Consider the following 15,193-nt stretch of genomic DNA (forward strand, 5'->3'; position numbering starts at 1 on the left):
TTTTAAGAGCTTTTAAACTCGAGTTATAGGAGTTTAAAACGGCGCCTCATGTACGTTCATGACGTCAGTGAGCGCGAACAGCCAATGAGCTGCTCTGCTCGCCAATCAATCATCACGCTCTAGCAGTAAAGCCCGCCTCCTGCTGCCCAAAACCCGTTTTCTGTAGAAAAAGGGAAACAAACAGGTGAGATTTCTTTGTTTTTTTAGTGAAATCCATCCTTCTACTTTCTAAAACTAAAGGAAAGTTCTGGTTCAATGATTAGAAACTATTTTGACTGTTCGTTTTTAGCCGTTGAGCTCCATTCACTCCCATTCATTAAAGACTCGCTCGCGGGCGCCCCCTGCTGTTCAGCAGCGCTGTTGGCCAGGCTCCTCATAAACCGGCTCCGATTTCAGTTCGTCAACTCACCTAAAATGGCGTCGAGTAACGGTAAGCGTTTATTTACTGTACTAATCCGAATTAAAACAGGTGTAGGTCACATCATGCTGCATTTACAACGTTTATACAGCTAAACTGTTATTTAACTGAATTCCCAGTTAACCAAGTAAAAGTGTCAGCCCTCCTGTTACCTTCAAATCTCCCAGTAAGGAGGTTCGGAGACCCCCCTGGTCAAAGTCCAGATTTTCTGGATTTTCTAAGTGAAAATTAAACACCACCTCCACAGAGAACACAGATATGAGATTTTTCTGCCAAGTTTAGTTTGACAAGCTGGAGAAAATACAATATAAAATGTACAGGACACATTTTATGTTTAGTATTTTTCCCCCAATGTTAAATTCTGTAAATAAACAGTAATTGTGCATTAAAATCTACAGAAATGTGTTCTGTGTAGAGGATGTGTTCACTTCTACATATGATTTTATACAGAGCAAGTACAAGGGAGAAGAGAATGTCTAACACAGCGTAATGTGGAAACTTGATAGACTGCAGAAATCTCACACCAATACTAGAACCTCACACTAAATCACAGTTGATCTGAATTTGCTCTGCTATCTGAGGTTGATGGTAATAATGCTTTCTGTTAAAACAGTTCTACAAGTGTCGGACGGCACACTCTGATTGAGAAGTGTTCAAAATAGTTCATTATTTTCATAAATAAATCATAAAAATACTTCACATCATACATACATTAACTAAAAATACTATGGATGATCCTTTGTTTCAATCCAAATATTTATTTAAGTTGAATAAAATTAGTAGGTTACTTGTTACAATGTGAAAAAAACATAGAAACCATCAAGGTTTCTGTTAGTTCCTGATTTTGTAAAGTTTTTGGCTTTTTTAAAGGGTTGATATCACAGTGTAAAGGAGCTTAACCTCTTATTCTCCAGGGTATGTTTTGGTTTGTCCATCTGAATTTTCATGACCAAATCGTAAGGCAAATTATTCAGTAACTGCATGAAATAAATGTCAATTTTTATTTTATTTATTTATTATTTTTTGTAAAACCTCCCCTCAAATTAACAGTTTTTAAAAGTAATTTTTACAGAGCAGATCACTGAAGAGACATCGTCTGTTTATAGTGTATAGTCCAGATTTGTGGAAAAACGGGTCGACTTTCAGTAGAAAAAAAAAAACGGCTAGGAAAAAGTCTGGTTCCATTGACTTACATTAAAAGTAAAGTATGTTTTTCCTTCTCCTGTAAAGTTACCGATTTGGAGATACAAGGTTTTGTTCCAACAGCAGTGATATGTAGTAATGCAGTTTAATATTGGATTATTTACTGTTTTGCATGTTGGAGTTTGTTTGAATGTGTTTATTTAGATAGATGCTGACCATTATGCTGTATTATGCTACATAAACAAAATAACATATAACTTATGCTTGTGGCACAGCCCCATCACGGCCTCAGAGGAGGGGAAGTCTAACATTCATACCTCCTGACAGTAAGTTATACTGCATTCATATTCTCTGGAATTGAGACTGCACTGCAGTGGAAAAGTGTTTGTCTGACTCCTGAAATTAATAATCTCAAAGTATTATGGCAAAAAACTAGCCAGCTGAATGAAGTCAGTAGCACACAAATGGAGAAACTGGAGATTAAATTTATGGAGCCCCTAAAGGGCCGTGGTTAAAAAAATGAAATTGCGTTCCCTCGCAAAATATATGCTTGTCAGACAGCAAGCAAATGTAGGACTAGAGGTGTCCAACTACATTGCCAACTCTGCCAGTCTGTGCTGAGTTTATTCAGCTATTGTTCTCTGCAGCCTCTATAAATGTGGCTTTTACTGTACGAGGAAACTCGATCTCAGTTTCAGTTTGGGTCACTAACAGCATAATGATGTCTGATTTAGAGAAGCGACACCATGTCTTTATATTTCAATTCAAGATCAACGTAAATTCAATGAGCTGCTTCATCTCTAAGCTTAAGCAAAGCACAGCTTTTGCAAGCGAATGCAAACCATTGCATTGTAATGCAAAACATTTGTGAGGGAACGCATTTTGTTCTGTAGAAATTGCTGGAGAACACAGTAGATTTTTTTCCTTACCTCATCTATCTGTACAACAGACAGGGGGCAGCAAACTGAAGCGTAGGTAAGGGTCACACTAACAAAACATGGAAGGAAGTGTAACATGCTGAGAGTCACTCCTGACCAAGAAGTGCGATGAGTTGTGGTCCTGGTTGACAACCAGATGTTTACAAAATTTGTAATGGTGTAATGAGAGAACACTCCATAACCTTAAGATGTGGTTTCTTCATTTATTCATTTAGTCATTCATAATGAATTGAACAGTTGAAACTGGTAGGAATGGATGGGTAAATGTTTGTGTTGTAAAATGTCTTAACATACTTTAATTATCATGTCAACACCTTATCAGTTGCTGCACTATTAACTCACTAATACCTCTCCATAAACGGATCTGTCCTGTTCATCAATTTCTCTCTCTCTCTCCCCCTTTATTTGAGCCCCTGAGCGATGTCTGCCTGAGTCGCCATGTGAATTTTTTTGAATATATATATATATATATTTCATTTCATTATTTACATCTTAACGTGATTCATGTTTTGCTGTGACTTATTTTCATGTACCTCTTTAGTGTACATTTCTAAACCTGACAGGTTCCAGTTTGTTTCTCTTTCAGTGCCTCAGAGGTTGAACTTGGTGCTGTGTGGCAGTGATGGAGCACTGAAGGCCTTCATATCAGATCTCATTCTGGGCCCAAATAAGAGCAGACCAGAGCCCAGCTCAGAGTGCGTGAGGAGAGATGGAGTGGTGTCTAAGCGCTCGATCACCCTGGTGGAGATGCCGGCTCTCTACAACACACCTCACTCAGAGGAGGAAGTGATGCGAGAGGCTCTTCGCTGTGTCTCTCTGTGTGATTCAGGAGTTCATGCATTCCTCCTCATCATTCCACTTGGCCCCATCACTGATGAAGACAAAAAAGAAATGGATAAGATCCAAAAAATTTTCAGCTTTGAAGTCAACGATCATTTAATAGTTCTCTTTACAGCGCAGCAGGCTGATAGTACAGCTGAAAAAGATTTTATAGACCACAACACTGATATAAAGAGCTTTCTTTCCATTTGTAATCATAAACATATATTAGTAGAAACAAAAACCGGGAAAATAAACAAGCAAACGAGTGAAAAACTGTTAGATGAAATTGAAGAAATGACAGAAACACAGCCATATTGTCTTTACATGTACATGAAAGCTCAAGAGGAAAGAGTCAGATGTGAACTACAGGAACGGTATAAAGAAGAGCTGAGCAAAAAGGAGAAAGAAATCCAGGAGTTAGAGAAAGAAAACCAGGAGTTAAAGAGGAAGTTCCAGCCAGAAGGTAAGCACTTTAAGTATTTCAGATCAACCCTTAAAGTAATACAACAATGGATTTAATACATTTTAATAAACCATATGACTTTTAAAGCCCTGTTCTTGAACCAATACATGGAATGTATGGTGCAAAAAGTCCAGACTTACATGCATTTCATTTCCAGTTAAAAAGGTCCATTATGTATAAGTTAAGGAAACGGAGAGACTGCTTGAATAAACAAACTACACTGTACATTAAAAACTAAACTTTTATCAAGCTAAATGTTAGTCACCAGTAGATCAATAATCACAGCATCCCAACTTTATATAATTCAATTTTTTTAATTGAAGCCGTCATTTCCCAGCTGCTGAGCCACCACTTTGTTTTCATGTGTATTTTTGGTGTAGTACTGTTTTATCAAACACCCACTACCACACACCACAAAACAGAAAGACTCTCTGGAGACAAACAGAAGTCTGGTTTGAAGGACAGTAAATATTGGCATGCCTTTAACCAAGTTCTACAGGCATCTTATTTTCTAAATTAATAAATATTTGCTTTAAGAAAAGCTTAATGAAAAGATACTTCATAAAAGAGCATTTTGCATTTGTTTACCCTCTGCAGTTTTCTGTCTTGTGACTGGGCAGTCACAAGCCTGTAGATCTACCAGAAAATGTGTGGAACATCTGATAGAAGAATATCTGAACATTGTTGCTGACCAAATTAATCCTTTCATGGTTTATTCACATTTGGATGGGAGCATTGAGCATGACAGTACACCATGTCAAAAGGAATGTATTATGACCAAATGGTTTCAGAATCAAGATAAAATGTTTATTGCTTCAGTGGACTTTGCAGTCCCCAGATCTCAGTCCTATCGAGCATCTTCAGGACTAGGTGAAAGAGGCTGTTCACAGTAAGACTGCATATGAAATTTTTAAAGTTTGCCATATCAGGTTTGAAATCACAAATCAAATAGGATGTAGGTTTCAGTTTAATGACTTAACTGAGATAAAATATTAACTGGGTATAAATGCAACCATTAACTAGTTACTAGATACAGTTTAACTAGTTACATGTTAATACATTTCCCATTTTTGAAATAAAAAATAAAGCCTGTCTTGCTGTGTGTCAGAGTTTTAGCACTCACCATCAAAATTCGAACATTTCCAGCTCACAGGCACTCTAGATTAGCAATTTCTGAAAAGATATCATAGGTGACACTTCTTTTCAAGATCTGTATAAGCAAAAATTTACCAGATTTCGCAGGCGCTAGCTAAAATTTTGATCAAAAATGAGCCAAATTCATAATCAAAATTCAGTTAGCATTTACGTGCCCAATAAAGCCATACCTGAGTAGCCCAGCGTCTCCTGAAAACAACACATGGCATGTATGACTGTATCATGCAAATACTTTATAATTGACCAAAATAGCAGAAAATTACATAGAATTGCCCCAGAGTTCTAAGAATTAGACACTAGACAACTTGTGCATAGATTACCAGAGGGTGAATCAAATTTCCAAGATGCTTTTCTAATTCCTTAGTTAAAGGATTGCATAGATCATATTGGTAGAGCTCAGTGTCAGAACTTGCCTGGCAGATTCCGCTGTCTGTGACTCCTGAATCGTTATATGTTCTCAAGGATCTTCCTTTTGGCATAAAGAATGCATCAGCAACCCTTCAAAGGTTGATGAATCAGATGATGGCTATTCGGTGGTTATTTATATTGATGATGTGGTCATCCACACTGACCTATAGCAAGAACAGATACATCATTTACAGCAGTTGCTCAAAAGTTACAGTAAACCGGATTTGTAGTCAGTTTGAAGTGTAAAGTCAGTAGAGGTCAAGTCATTCATTTGGGTCCCCAGGTTGGGCGAGGGAAGGTAATGCTAAAACTTGCTAAGATTTAAGCCATTACAGACCTACTAGTACCAAAATCTTATAGAGAGCTGATATGGGTGTTGGGCATGTGTGGATTCTACAGGCAGTTTGTTCCACATTTTGCTGCTGTGGCAGACCCTTTGACAAACCTCCTGAAGAAAGGGGTTAAGTTCACCTGGACTAGTGCATTTGTAAAGGCTTTTGAGCAAATTCAGTCAGTGTTGGCTGCACCAGGTTTTAATTCTCCATTTAAACTGGCAGTGGTTGCTTGTGAGGTAGGCGGGAGTGCTGTCTTACTACAAGCTCATGCAGCTGGTATTAATAAACCAGTAGCATATTTTTCTAGTAAGCCAAAGAAACATTAAAGACTATTCCACATCAAAGACTATTTCATCACTGCGCTGGCTTTGTTGTTGGCTATACAACATTTCGAAGTGTGTATATCCAGTTCAGTAGGGAATGTAGTAATTGTTAGTGATCACAGTCCCTCGACCTTTCTTGCAGAGTTCAGAACTGCAAACCAGTGTGTGTTTTTGTGGGCTTGGTGCTACAGCCCTATAGCTCGGTGTTGAATCATGTTACTGGAAGAGGTAATATGTTTTTCGACACTCTGTCCAGGCTGAAGGATGGTGAGGTCTGAGTTGGGAAATGCAAAGGTTTTGTTACTTTGGTGATGCTATGAAAATTTTGGCACTAAAGATTTTAATGTAGAAGTAATCAGTATTGTATGTAAGCAGGAAAGAAATGATAATTTGAGAGTTGTTAGTACAGGATAGTGGTGTGATAAAAGTATAGATAGATAGATAGATGGCAATATTACAGTGTAAAGTGCGCAGTGAGAGTCATTGTGTATAAAAAAGAACAACTAAAAAATAAAGAGAAACGTGGTGGTATGTTTTTTTTGTTTGGTTGTTTTTCTTTGAGAGGGGGGGAAATGTTAGGATTCTGAGATTGGACTGCAGGCAAATCTGTTTGGACTGTTGGCCTTTCAGTGGTTTAAAACTACATTTAGACACACGTCTCACATTAAATTACAATACTGAGTCTCGAATACAGTCAGGACTAGGGAAAATCAATTACACTGGAGACATATGTGTATGAGAGACTGAGAGGCAAAAATGTAAAAATCTTAATTTTATATGACAAAATTGGGATTATTGAGTTGATTTTACCAAAATAATGTGTAACTTGTACTAATTTCATTTTCAGGTGAAGATAAAGATGAACCACAGGCTTCAAGCTGCTTAAGGATAGTACTGATTGGAAAAACAGGAAGTGGAAAGAGTGCGACAGGAAACACCATCCTTGGAAGAGATGTATTTAAAAGTGAAATGAGTATGGGTTCTGTGACAAGGGATTGCAAAAAAGAAGTTGGTGAGGTTGAGGGAAGGTCAGTTACTGTTGTTGACACTCCAGGCCTCTTTGACACCAAACTATCAAATGAAGATGTACAGCAAGAAATTGTGAAGTGCTTCTCACTGTTAGCACCCGGGCCCCACGCTTTCCTCATTGTGCTGAGTTTGGGAAGATTCACCAAAGACGAATTAGAGACTTTAGATCTGATAAAAATGACATTTGGTCCAAAGGCTGCTATGTTCACTATAGTGCTGTTCACTGGAGGAGATGAACTGGGAAATAAGTCAATAGAACAATTCATTGAGGAAAGTAACATTGAACAAATCAACAAGCTGCTCAGAGACTGTGGAAACAGATATATAGCATTTAATAACAACGAAAAAGAAAACCGCACCCAAGTTTCTGAACTTTTAGGACAGATAGAAATGATGATAAACTCAAACACGTCAAGTCAGTACTTCACAAACAGCATGTTCGAAGAGGCGGAAATGTCCATCAGAAAGAGAATTGAAGAAATTCTGAAAGAGAAAGAGCGAGAGATCGAAGCTGAAAAGGAGAAACTGAAAAACAAATACAGCAAAGAAATGGAAGAGATGAAGAAAAGACAAGTGGAAGAAAAACAAAAGGCTGATGAAGAAAAACACCAAATGGAGAGGAGGTTCAGAGAAAAGATGGAAACCCTCAAACAAGAGTTTAAAGAAAAAGATGAACTAGAGAAGAAGAAACGGAAGATGGAGGACAAGGTGAGGTTAGAAGAAGAAAAAATACAAACGATGAAATGGCAAAACAGAATTAATGAGTTAGAAAAAGAGAACCAAAAGCAGAGAGCGGAATTTGAAAAACAGTTAAGAGACAGAGAGGAGGAGGATAAAAAGAGAGAAGAGAGATACAAACAAGAAAAAGAAATTCTCATGAATCAACAGAAGCATGCCATGGAGGAGCTGAGAAAGAGACAGGAGGAAGAGCGTAAAAGGAAAGATCTGGAAGAGGACAAAAGGAGACAAGAGGAGGAGAATGAGAGGCACAGCTGGGAGAGGAAAATAAAAGAGGCTGAGCACGAGAAAAAAGAGATACAAGAGGACCTAAAACGTAAACAGAGTGAATGGGAAGAAGAAAAGAAAAGAGAGATGAAAAGACGGGAGGAAGAGGACCGGCTAAGAAAACAGAGACACGCAAAAGAGCAGAGAGCAAAAGAAGAAGAACAAGACAGAAGGAGTAAGGAATTTGAAAAGAAGATAGAAGAAGAAAGACGTCAGAGAAGGGAGGAGAAACGACAGTGGAGGGAAGAGAGTGAGAGAAAAGAGAGAGAGAATAAGGAAAAGAAACGTACAATGGAAGCACAAATGAAAGAGCAGTATGAGCAGCTGGAGAAAATGAGGAAGAAAGAGTGGGAGAGAAGAAGACGTGAGGATGATGAAAGAAGAGAAGAAGAGAGACAAAGACTGCAGAAACTCATAGAGGATATAGAGAGAGAACGGCAAAAGGAGATTAAGAGGAGAGAGAGAGAAGACACAGCAAGAAGAGAGAGAGAAGAGAAGGAACGTGAGGAAATGAAAAAGAACTATGATCAGAAAATGAAAAAAATGAAAAATAAATATGAAGATGAAGCCAGAAAGCAGGCTGAGCAGTTCAACGAATTCAATGATGAAAAAGAAAAACACTTCAAGAAGCTGATTAAAGAGCATCAGAAACAGTATGAACTTCTGGAGAATCTGTTTAAAAGAACCAAGGCTGAAAATACTGAGGAAATGAAGAAACTACAAGAAGAACTGGACAAATTAAAAAATGAAAGTGTGCCATCAAGTGAGACGTGCTGTATAACAAGTTGAGTAATAATACTTCTTAAAAGACAGTGAAATGTTTATAAAACTATATCAGCTATTTTATTATTTAATTTGTACTTTTTAACTGTCCAAGTAAGATGAGTTAATGTTACTAATGCTAAGCATTCAATGCTTCTGAGCTCACTGTTATTTTTGGTTCAGTTAAAACTGCTTTTTATTTCATTTGCATTTGGTATTTGGTATTTTTATTTGCATTTGGATATATGCATGCTATCAGCATTACAGATATGCTCCTAATAACTGTATTATCACAATCCTTTAGTAAAGAGGAAATGGATTTATTCCAAATGTCATCTGTGTTTTACTCAAACACACTTTCATGATACTCCACAACCAGTTTCTTTTCTATTACTCTTGGGGTGTCAAACTTAGGGCCTTCCAGGCCACAGCTCTGCAGTGGTTAATGATGTTGTTGTTCTTCTAACACTCTGAATTCAACTCCTGTAAACGGTGAATCATCTGTTCTCACAAAAGTAAAGTATGGTGTTCCACAAGGCTCTGTTTTAGGACCTGTATTATTCACATTATATATGCTACCACTAGGCACCATTATCAGTAAACACGGCATAAACTTCCACTGCTATGCTGATGACACTCAGTTATTTTTAGCAAGCGACCCAGATGATAGAATTAAACTTAGCAAGATTGAAGACTGTATAAAAGACATAAAGGACTGAATGTCAAGTAACTTTCTCCTTCTAAACTCGGATAAAACAGAGGTTCTGCTTCTTGGTCCAAAAGCAGCTAGAAACAAACTGTCTGATTTTACACTTAAACTTAACAATTTCTCAGTTGCATCAAGCTTATCTGTAAAAAGCCATTATAGACCCATTATAGACCCTCATCTGTCCTTCGACATACATATAACCAATTTTACTAGAACAGCCTTTCTGCATCTCCGCAATATTGCTAAATTGAGAAATGCATTATCTCTACAGGATGCAGAAAAGTTAGTTCATGCATTTATTACTTCAAGGCTAGATTACTGTAACGCCCTGCTGGCTGGATGTCCCAGCAAAAGCCTTAACAAGCTTCAGTTGGTCCAGAACGCTGCAGCCAGAGTCCTTACAAGAACCAGAAAGTTCGACCATATCAGCCCAGTTTTATCAACATTACACTGGTTGCCAGTTAAATTTCGGATTGATTATAAAATTCTCTTACTGACTTATAAAGCTCTAAACAGACTCGCCCCTCAGTACCTGAGTGAACTTCTCTCTCACTATGAACCATCACGCCTACTTAGATCACAAGGTGCTGGCTTACTATTAGTACCCAGAATTAATAAAGCTTATTAATTAACCCCCCAGCTTTGGAACAGTCTTCCTGTTAATGTTCGGGACTCAGACACAGCCTCAGTGTTTAAGTCTAAGCTAAAAACTTACTTGTATAGTCAAGCCTTTGGTAATTAGTTTTCCCTGTCAGTTCTATACCTGCCAGAGTCTCTGCTAACACTGTAATTTGTGATCGGTCACCCATTACAGAACTGACTCTCTGTGTGTTTTCCTCTCTGTGTGTTTTCCTTTCTTTTCTTTGCCGAGTTGAACAAGTTGCCCATCCTGTGCATTTTGATGCTGCTGCCTTTTCTGCCTTGGTCGGGTGCTACTGCTCGCCAGCCCTCTGGACCGGCTTACCAACATTGAGCCTCCTGCTGTACAACGCTGTGCAAACCTCACCCTCACAACCGGACCCCACTGATACTACTGCTGTTGCTGCATGAACTAATCAAAATTATTCACTTGAACCAATCAATCATTCAAACTAATTCAAATTAATCAATCACCAATTGCAGAACTGACTCTGTGTGTTTTTCCTCTCTTTCCTTTGCCGAATTGAACAGCTGCCCATCCTGATGCTGATGCTGCTGCCTCTTCTGCCTTGATTGGGTGCCACTGCTCGCCGTGCAAACCTCACCCCCACAACCTGACCCCACTGATGCTGCTGCCGCTGCTGCTGCATGAACTAAACTATTCAAATTAATTGTTTCCTCCACCTTTTACCCTGTTTTTGTACTATAATACTTTATACTAACAATGTTTACTATCCGGTGTCGACCAGAGGAGGATGGGTTCCCCTTCTGAGTCCTGGTTCCTCTCAAGGTTTCTTCCTGTTTCTTAGGGAGTTTTTCCTTGCCACCGTCACCACTGGCTTGCTCATGGGGGCTTGGACCCGGATTTCTTTTTGTAATGCTCATTTCCTTGTAAAGCTGCTTTGTGACAACACCTGTTGTAAAAAGCGCTATATAAATAAACTTTAATTACTTACTTACTTACTCCTCTAGGCAGGGATTAAAGCAGCTGCCTAGCTTCTTTCTTCATCTCCTCCATTTGTTTATTAGTTGTGTCACGCCTCAGGCGGACTCAGACTACATTTGCCCACAATACATTAGGAGATCATGTGACGGAGCAACTTACCTCTAACGCAGAGTCCAGGAGGGACTCCATTGCCCACAATCCCTCGGGAGATCATATGACTTTGGATGGTTGTGCACCTATCAGCGCTCACATTCACCGGAGTACTAAATACATACACCTGTGTTTATTGTCATATGACCCACCTAGCATAGTTTATAAGCCCGGGCTTTAGTCTTAGTCGTTGTGAGGTATTGTTTCTTCTTGAACTTGCTGAGCGTTTCTATTATCTGTTTGCGATTGCCTGTTATGACCTACGTTTTGTTTCACTGACCTTGATTTTTGCCTGTCCCTTCTTGTACTTTTGCTGACTGTTTTTGGATCCGTGTTTTGACTTTTTGGCCTGGTTTTTGACTACGTTATCGGATCTCTCCCTTGGTTTTGTTTGCTTTGGTTATGATCACTTCAGTGATATTTTGCTGCTTTCTGGTTACGACCCACGCATGTTTTTTGACCACTTCTTTATCGAACTTGAATAAAGCCCTGTGTACATTTTTTATCCGTGAGTGTCTGAATTCTGTTGCATCGTCACAGAATACCTCGCCTAACATGCAGACGGCGGATCCAGAAGCCTTTCACAAGGCTTTAACGGAACAGGGACAACTTCTTGGACGACACCAGCAGGTCCTGTCCGGGGTGACTCTGGAGTCTATCGCTAATCAACAGGTGGAACAGCAGGCTCAACTGGCCCAACTGGTGACCAGCGTAAGAGGTTTGACAGGCCACCTACAAAGTATGACACTTACTGAACCCATCGCTAGCTCCAGAGGGCCCACAATGACTGTTACACCCTTGCATGTAGTCTTTCCCATAAGTAAACCGGATAAATTTGATGGAGAGCCTGATAAATGTTGAGGGTTTTTGCTCCAATGTTCTGTGTATTTCGAGAATTCTCCGGCGAGCTCTGATCAAGCAAAAATTGCTTTTATAGTTTCTCGTTTAGCCGGTAAGGCTCTCGAAAGGGCTACAGCTAGTTGGACTCAAATACACTGCCTCTCATATGAACAACTGCTGCAAACAGTGGCTGGAACGAGGCGGCACTTTTAGTTATGTTTCGCCAAGGATTGCATGCGGACATATTAAGTGAATTGGCTAGTAAGGACGATGATTTAACACTGGATCAGCTGATCACACTTGCCATAAAGCTTGATCAGCTAATCCACCATAGGAACAAAGTCAAGAGTGATCGCAATCCACGAAGCGCCCCAAATAGACAGAGGTTCCGGCTGGAAAACAATGACACTGCCGAGCCCATGCAGTGTGACTCCTCCCGGCTGTCACGAGAAGGACGGCAACGTCGCTTTGACAACAACCTCTGCTTGTACTGTGGAAAGGCTGGCCACCAAGTGCGTGAGTGCCACATCCGACCTCAAAAACGCAAGGCGCCAACCCCTGGACAGCACGTGGAGTTTTCCCACAAAGGGGTTGGTTTCGAAATCTTTTATGTTACCTGTCACAATATACTGTCATCCCCGATCTCTTGTCATTTCAGCCCTGATCGATTCTGGAGCAGAGGGGAATTTCATCCACGCCAAGATGGTCAAACAACTACAAGCTCCAGTAAGGAATCTTCAAACCCAGCTTAAGGTGGCGGCGTTGGACGGAGGACCCTGTGGGCATGGGCATGATTTCAAAAGTCACGGATCATTTAGAAGTTCGAACCAGCGCCCTACACCTAGAGAACATGTCCTTCCTAGTTCTGGAACATTCTGCATTTGAACTCATCCTAGGTCTCCCCCTGGCTTGAGAGACATAATCCAGTCATATCATGGTCTGAGCACACCATAATTAGATGGTCGGACTTTTGCCTACAATCCTGTATCCATACCCCTACCCTAACCCTCGGTTCAACCTCAGTAGAAAGCCCAAATGCCGAAACCCCTTTCGAAATCCCTTCTGAATACATTGATTTGAAGGAAGTGTTTAACAAACACAATGCCTCTAGACTGCCCCCTCATAGGCCGTATGACTGTGCAATAGACCTAGTAGAAAATGCTGTCTTCCCCAAAGCCAGAATTTATCCCCTAACTCAAGAAGAACAAAAGGCTATTGATGTCTATATTCAAGAAGCGCTCAGCCAAGGCTTCATCAGACCCTCCACCTCACCCATAGCATCAAAGTTTTTTCTTTATCAAGAAGAAAGACGGGGGGCTCCGTCCCTGTATTGATTATCAGGGCCCTTAACCAGGTTTCCAAATCCTATCCGTATCCACTTCCCCTAGTCCCTGTGGTCTTAGAACAACTTCAAGGGGCCTGATACTTTACTAAATTAGATCTGAGAAGCGCCTATAATCTCATCCGAGTAAAAGAGGGAGATGAGTGGAAGACTGCCTTTTTGACCACCAGGGGGTATATACTATGAATATACGGTGATGCCATTCGGGCTCTTTATCGCCCCCTCTGTTTTCCAAGCCTTCATTAATGATGTTCTCAGGGACATGTTGGGACAATACGTCATCGCCTACTTGGATGACATCTTGGTGTACTCTCCCGATTTTGAAAGCCATGTAAAACATGTTAGAACTGTACTGCAGCGACTTTTGCAAAATAATCTGTATCTGAAAGGGGAAAAATGTGAGTTCCAATTGCAATCTGTGGCTTTCTTAGGTTATATTATAAGTCAACAGGGTGTAGTCATCAGAAAGTTGATGTTGTTATTCAGTGGCCTGTCCCTAAGACAGTAAAAGAATTGCAACGGTTTTTAGGTTTTGCAAACTTCTACCATCGATTTATTCAAAATTTCAGCATTATTACAGCCCCTATTACGTCTTTGTTAAGAGGAAACCCAAAGAGAATTGTCTGGAATTCGCAGGCAGAAAGGGCCTTCCAAAACCTCCAGGAAGCATTTACCTCATTCTAAAGCACCCTGACCCACAACAACCCTTTGTAGTAGAAGTGGATGCCTCGGAAACTGGAGTAGGGGCGGTTTTGTCACAGAGAACGGGCTTTCCCCAAAAGTCGCATCCCCATAGCGTTTTACTCCCATAAGTTATCACCAGCAGAAAAGAATTATGGGATAGGAGATAGAGAGCTCTTGGCAGTAAAACTAGCTTTGGAAGAATGGAGGCGCTGGCTAGAAGGGGCAAATCATCCCTTTTCGGTCATCACAGACCATAAAAATCTCAATTACCTCTGTAATGCTAAAAGGTTAAATGCACGCCAAGCCCGTTGGTCTTTGTTCTTTTCCCGATTCCGGTTCAGTTTACCTATAGGCCTGGGTCTCGTAACACGAAATCTGATGCCCTGTCTCGACTCCATCAGGAAGAACCTGTCCCTTCAGAAACAGAACGACCGGAGCGCATTCTGCCGCCTAAGGTGAACATTTTGTCTATTAGATGGGAAATCGACGAAGAAATTGAACGCGCCAATAGCGCACTAGATATTCCCACTCAGTGTCCCCCAGAGAAAATGTATGTTCCAGTCGAATTTCGCACGCGACTCATCACTTGGGCACACTCATCCCTCACATCAGGTCATCCCGGGGAGACAAGAACTCATAAACTACTCGCACAACTATATTGGTGGGAATCAATGAGCAAAGACATTCATTCTATGGTTTCTTCATGTTCAGTATGCTCCCAATGTAAAACACCTAAAGCGCTTCCGGCTGGCAAACTCATGCCCTTACCTGTACCCCTCCGACCCTGGTCCCACATAGCTATTGATTTTGTGACTGACTTGCCAGAATCTTTAAGATTCACCACCATTCTGACAGTGGTGGATAGGTTTTCACAAGGTGTGCGATTCATTCCATTCCCCACAATTCCTAGTGCATTTCAAACAGCCGAGACATTGTTTCAGCACGTGTTTCATTACTTCGGCATCCCCGAAGACATAGTGTCAGACAGAGGACCTCAATTCACATCACAAGTGTGGGCAGCATTTTTTGAACATTTGGGGGTCTCTGTCAGCTTAACTTCTGGGTATCACCCGCAAGCAAAT

At 40.3% G+C, this 15,193-nt stretch overlaps 1 protein-coding gene across 2 annotated transcripts; it reads left to right on the forward strand.

The window, feature by feature from the left end:
• The first annotated feature begins 364 nt into the window (after positions 1-364).
• On the forward strand, positions 365-9,125 carry LOC118797786 (golgin subfamily A member 6-like protein 22). Of its 2 annotated transcripts, XM_036557050.1 has the most exons (4): positions 381-430; positions 1,837-1,887; positions 3,086-3,784; positions 6,853-9,125. In XM_036557050.1, exons 1-4 carry the CDS (start codon positions 415-417, stop codon positions 8,826-8,828), a joined length of 2,742 nt encoding a protein of 913 aa, XP_036412943.1. In that variant the 5' UTR covers positions 381-414; the 3' UTR covers positions 8,829-9,125. The 2 variants fall into 2 exon arrangements, with proteins under 2 accessions (XP_036412944.1, XP_036412943.1); XM_036557051.1 differs by lacking the exon at positions 1,837-1,887 and having other exon boundaries at positions 365-430.
• Positions 9,126-15,193: the final 6,068 nt, after the last annotated feature.

Source organism: Colossoma macropomum, unplaced genomic scaffold (assembly GCF_904425465.1).
Source record: "Colossoma macropomum unplaced genomic scaffold, Colossoma_macropomum, whole genome shotgun sequence".
Classification (NCBI taxonomy): Eukaryota; Metazoa; Chordata; class Actinopteri; order Characiformes; family Serrasalmidae; genus Colossoma; species Colossoma macropomum.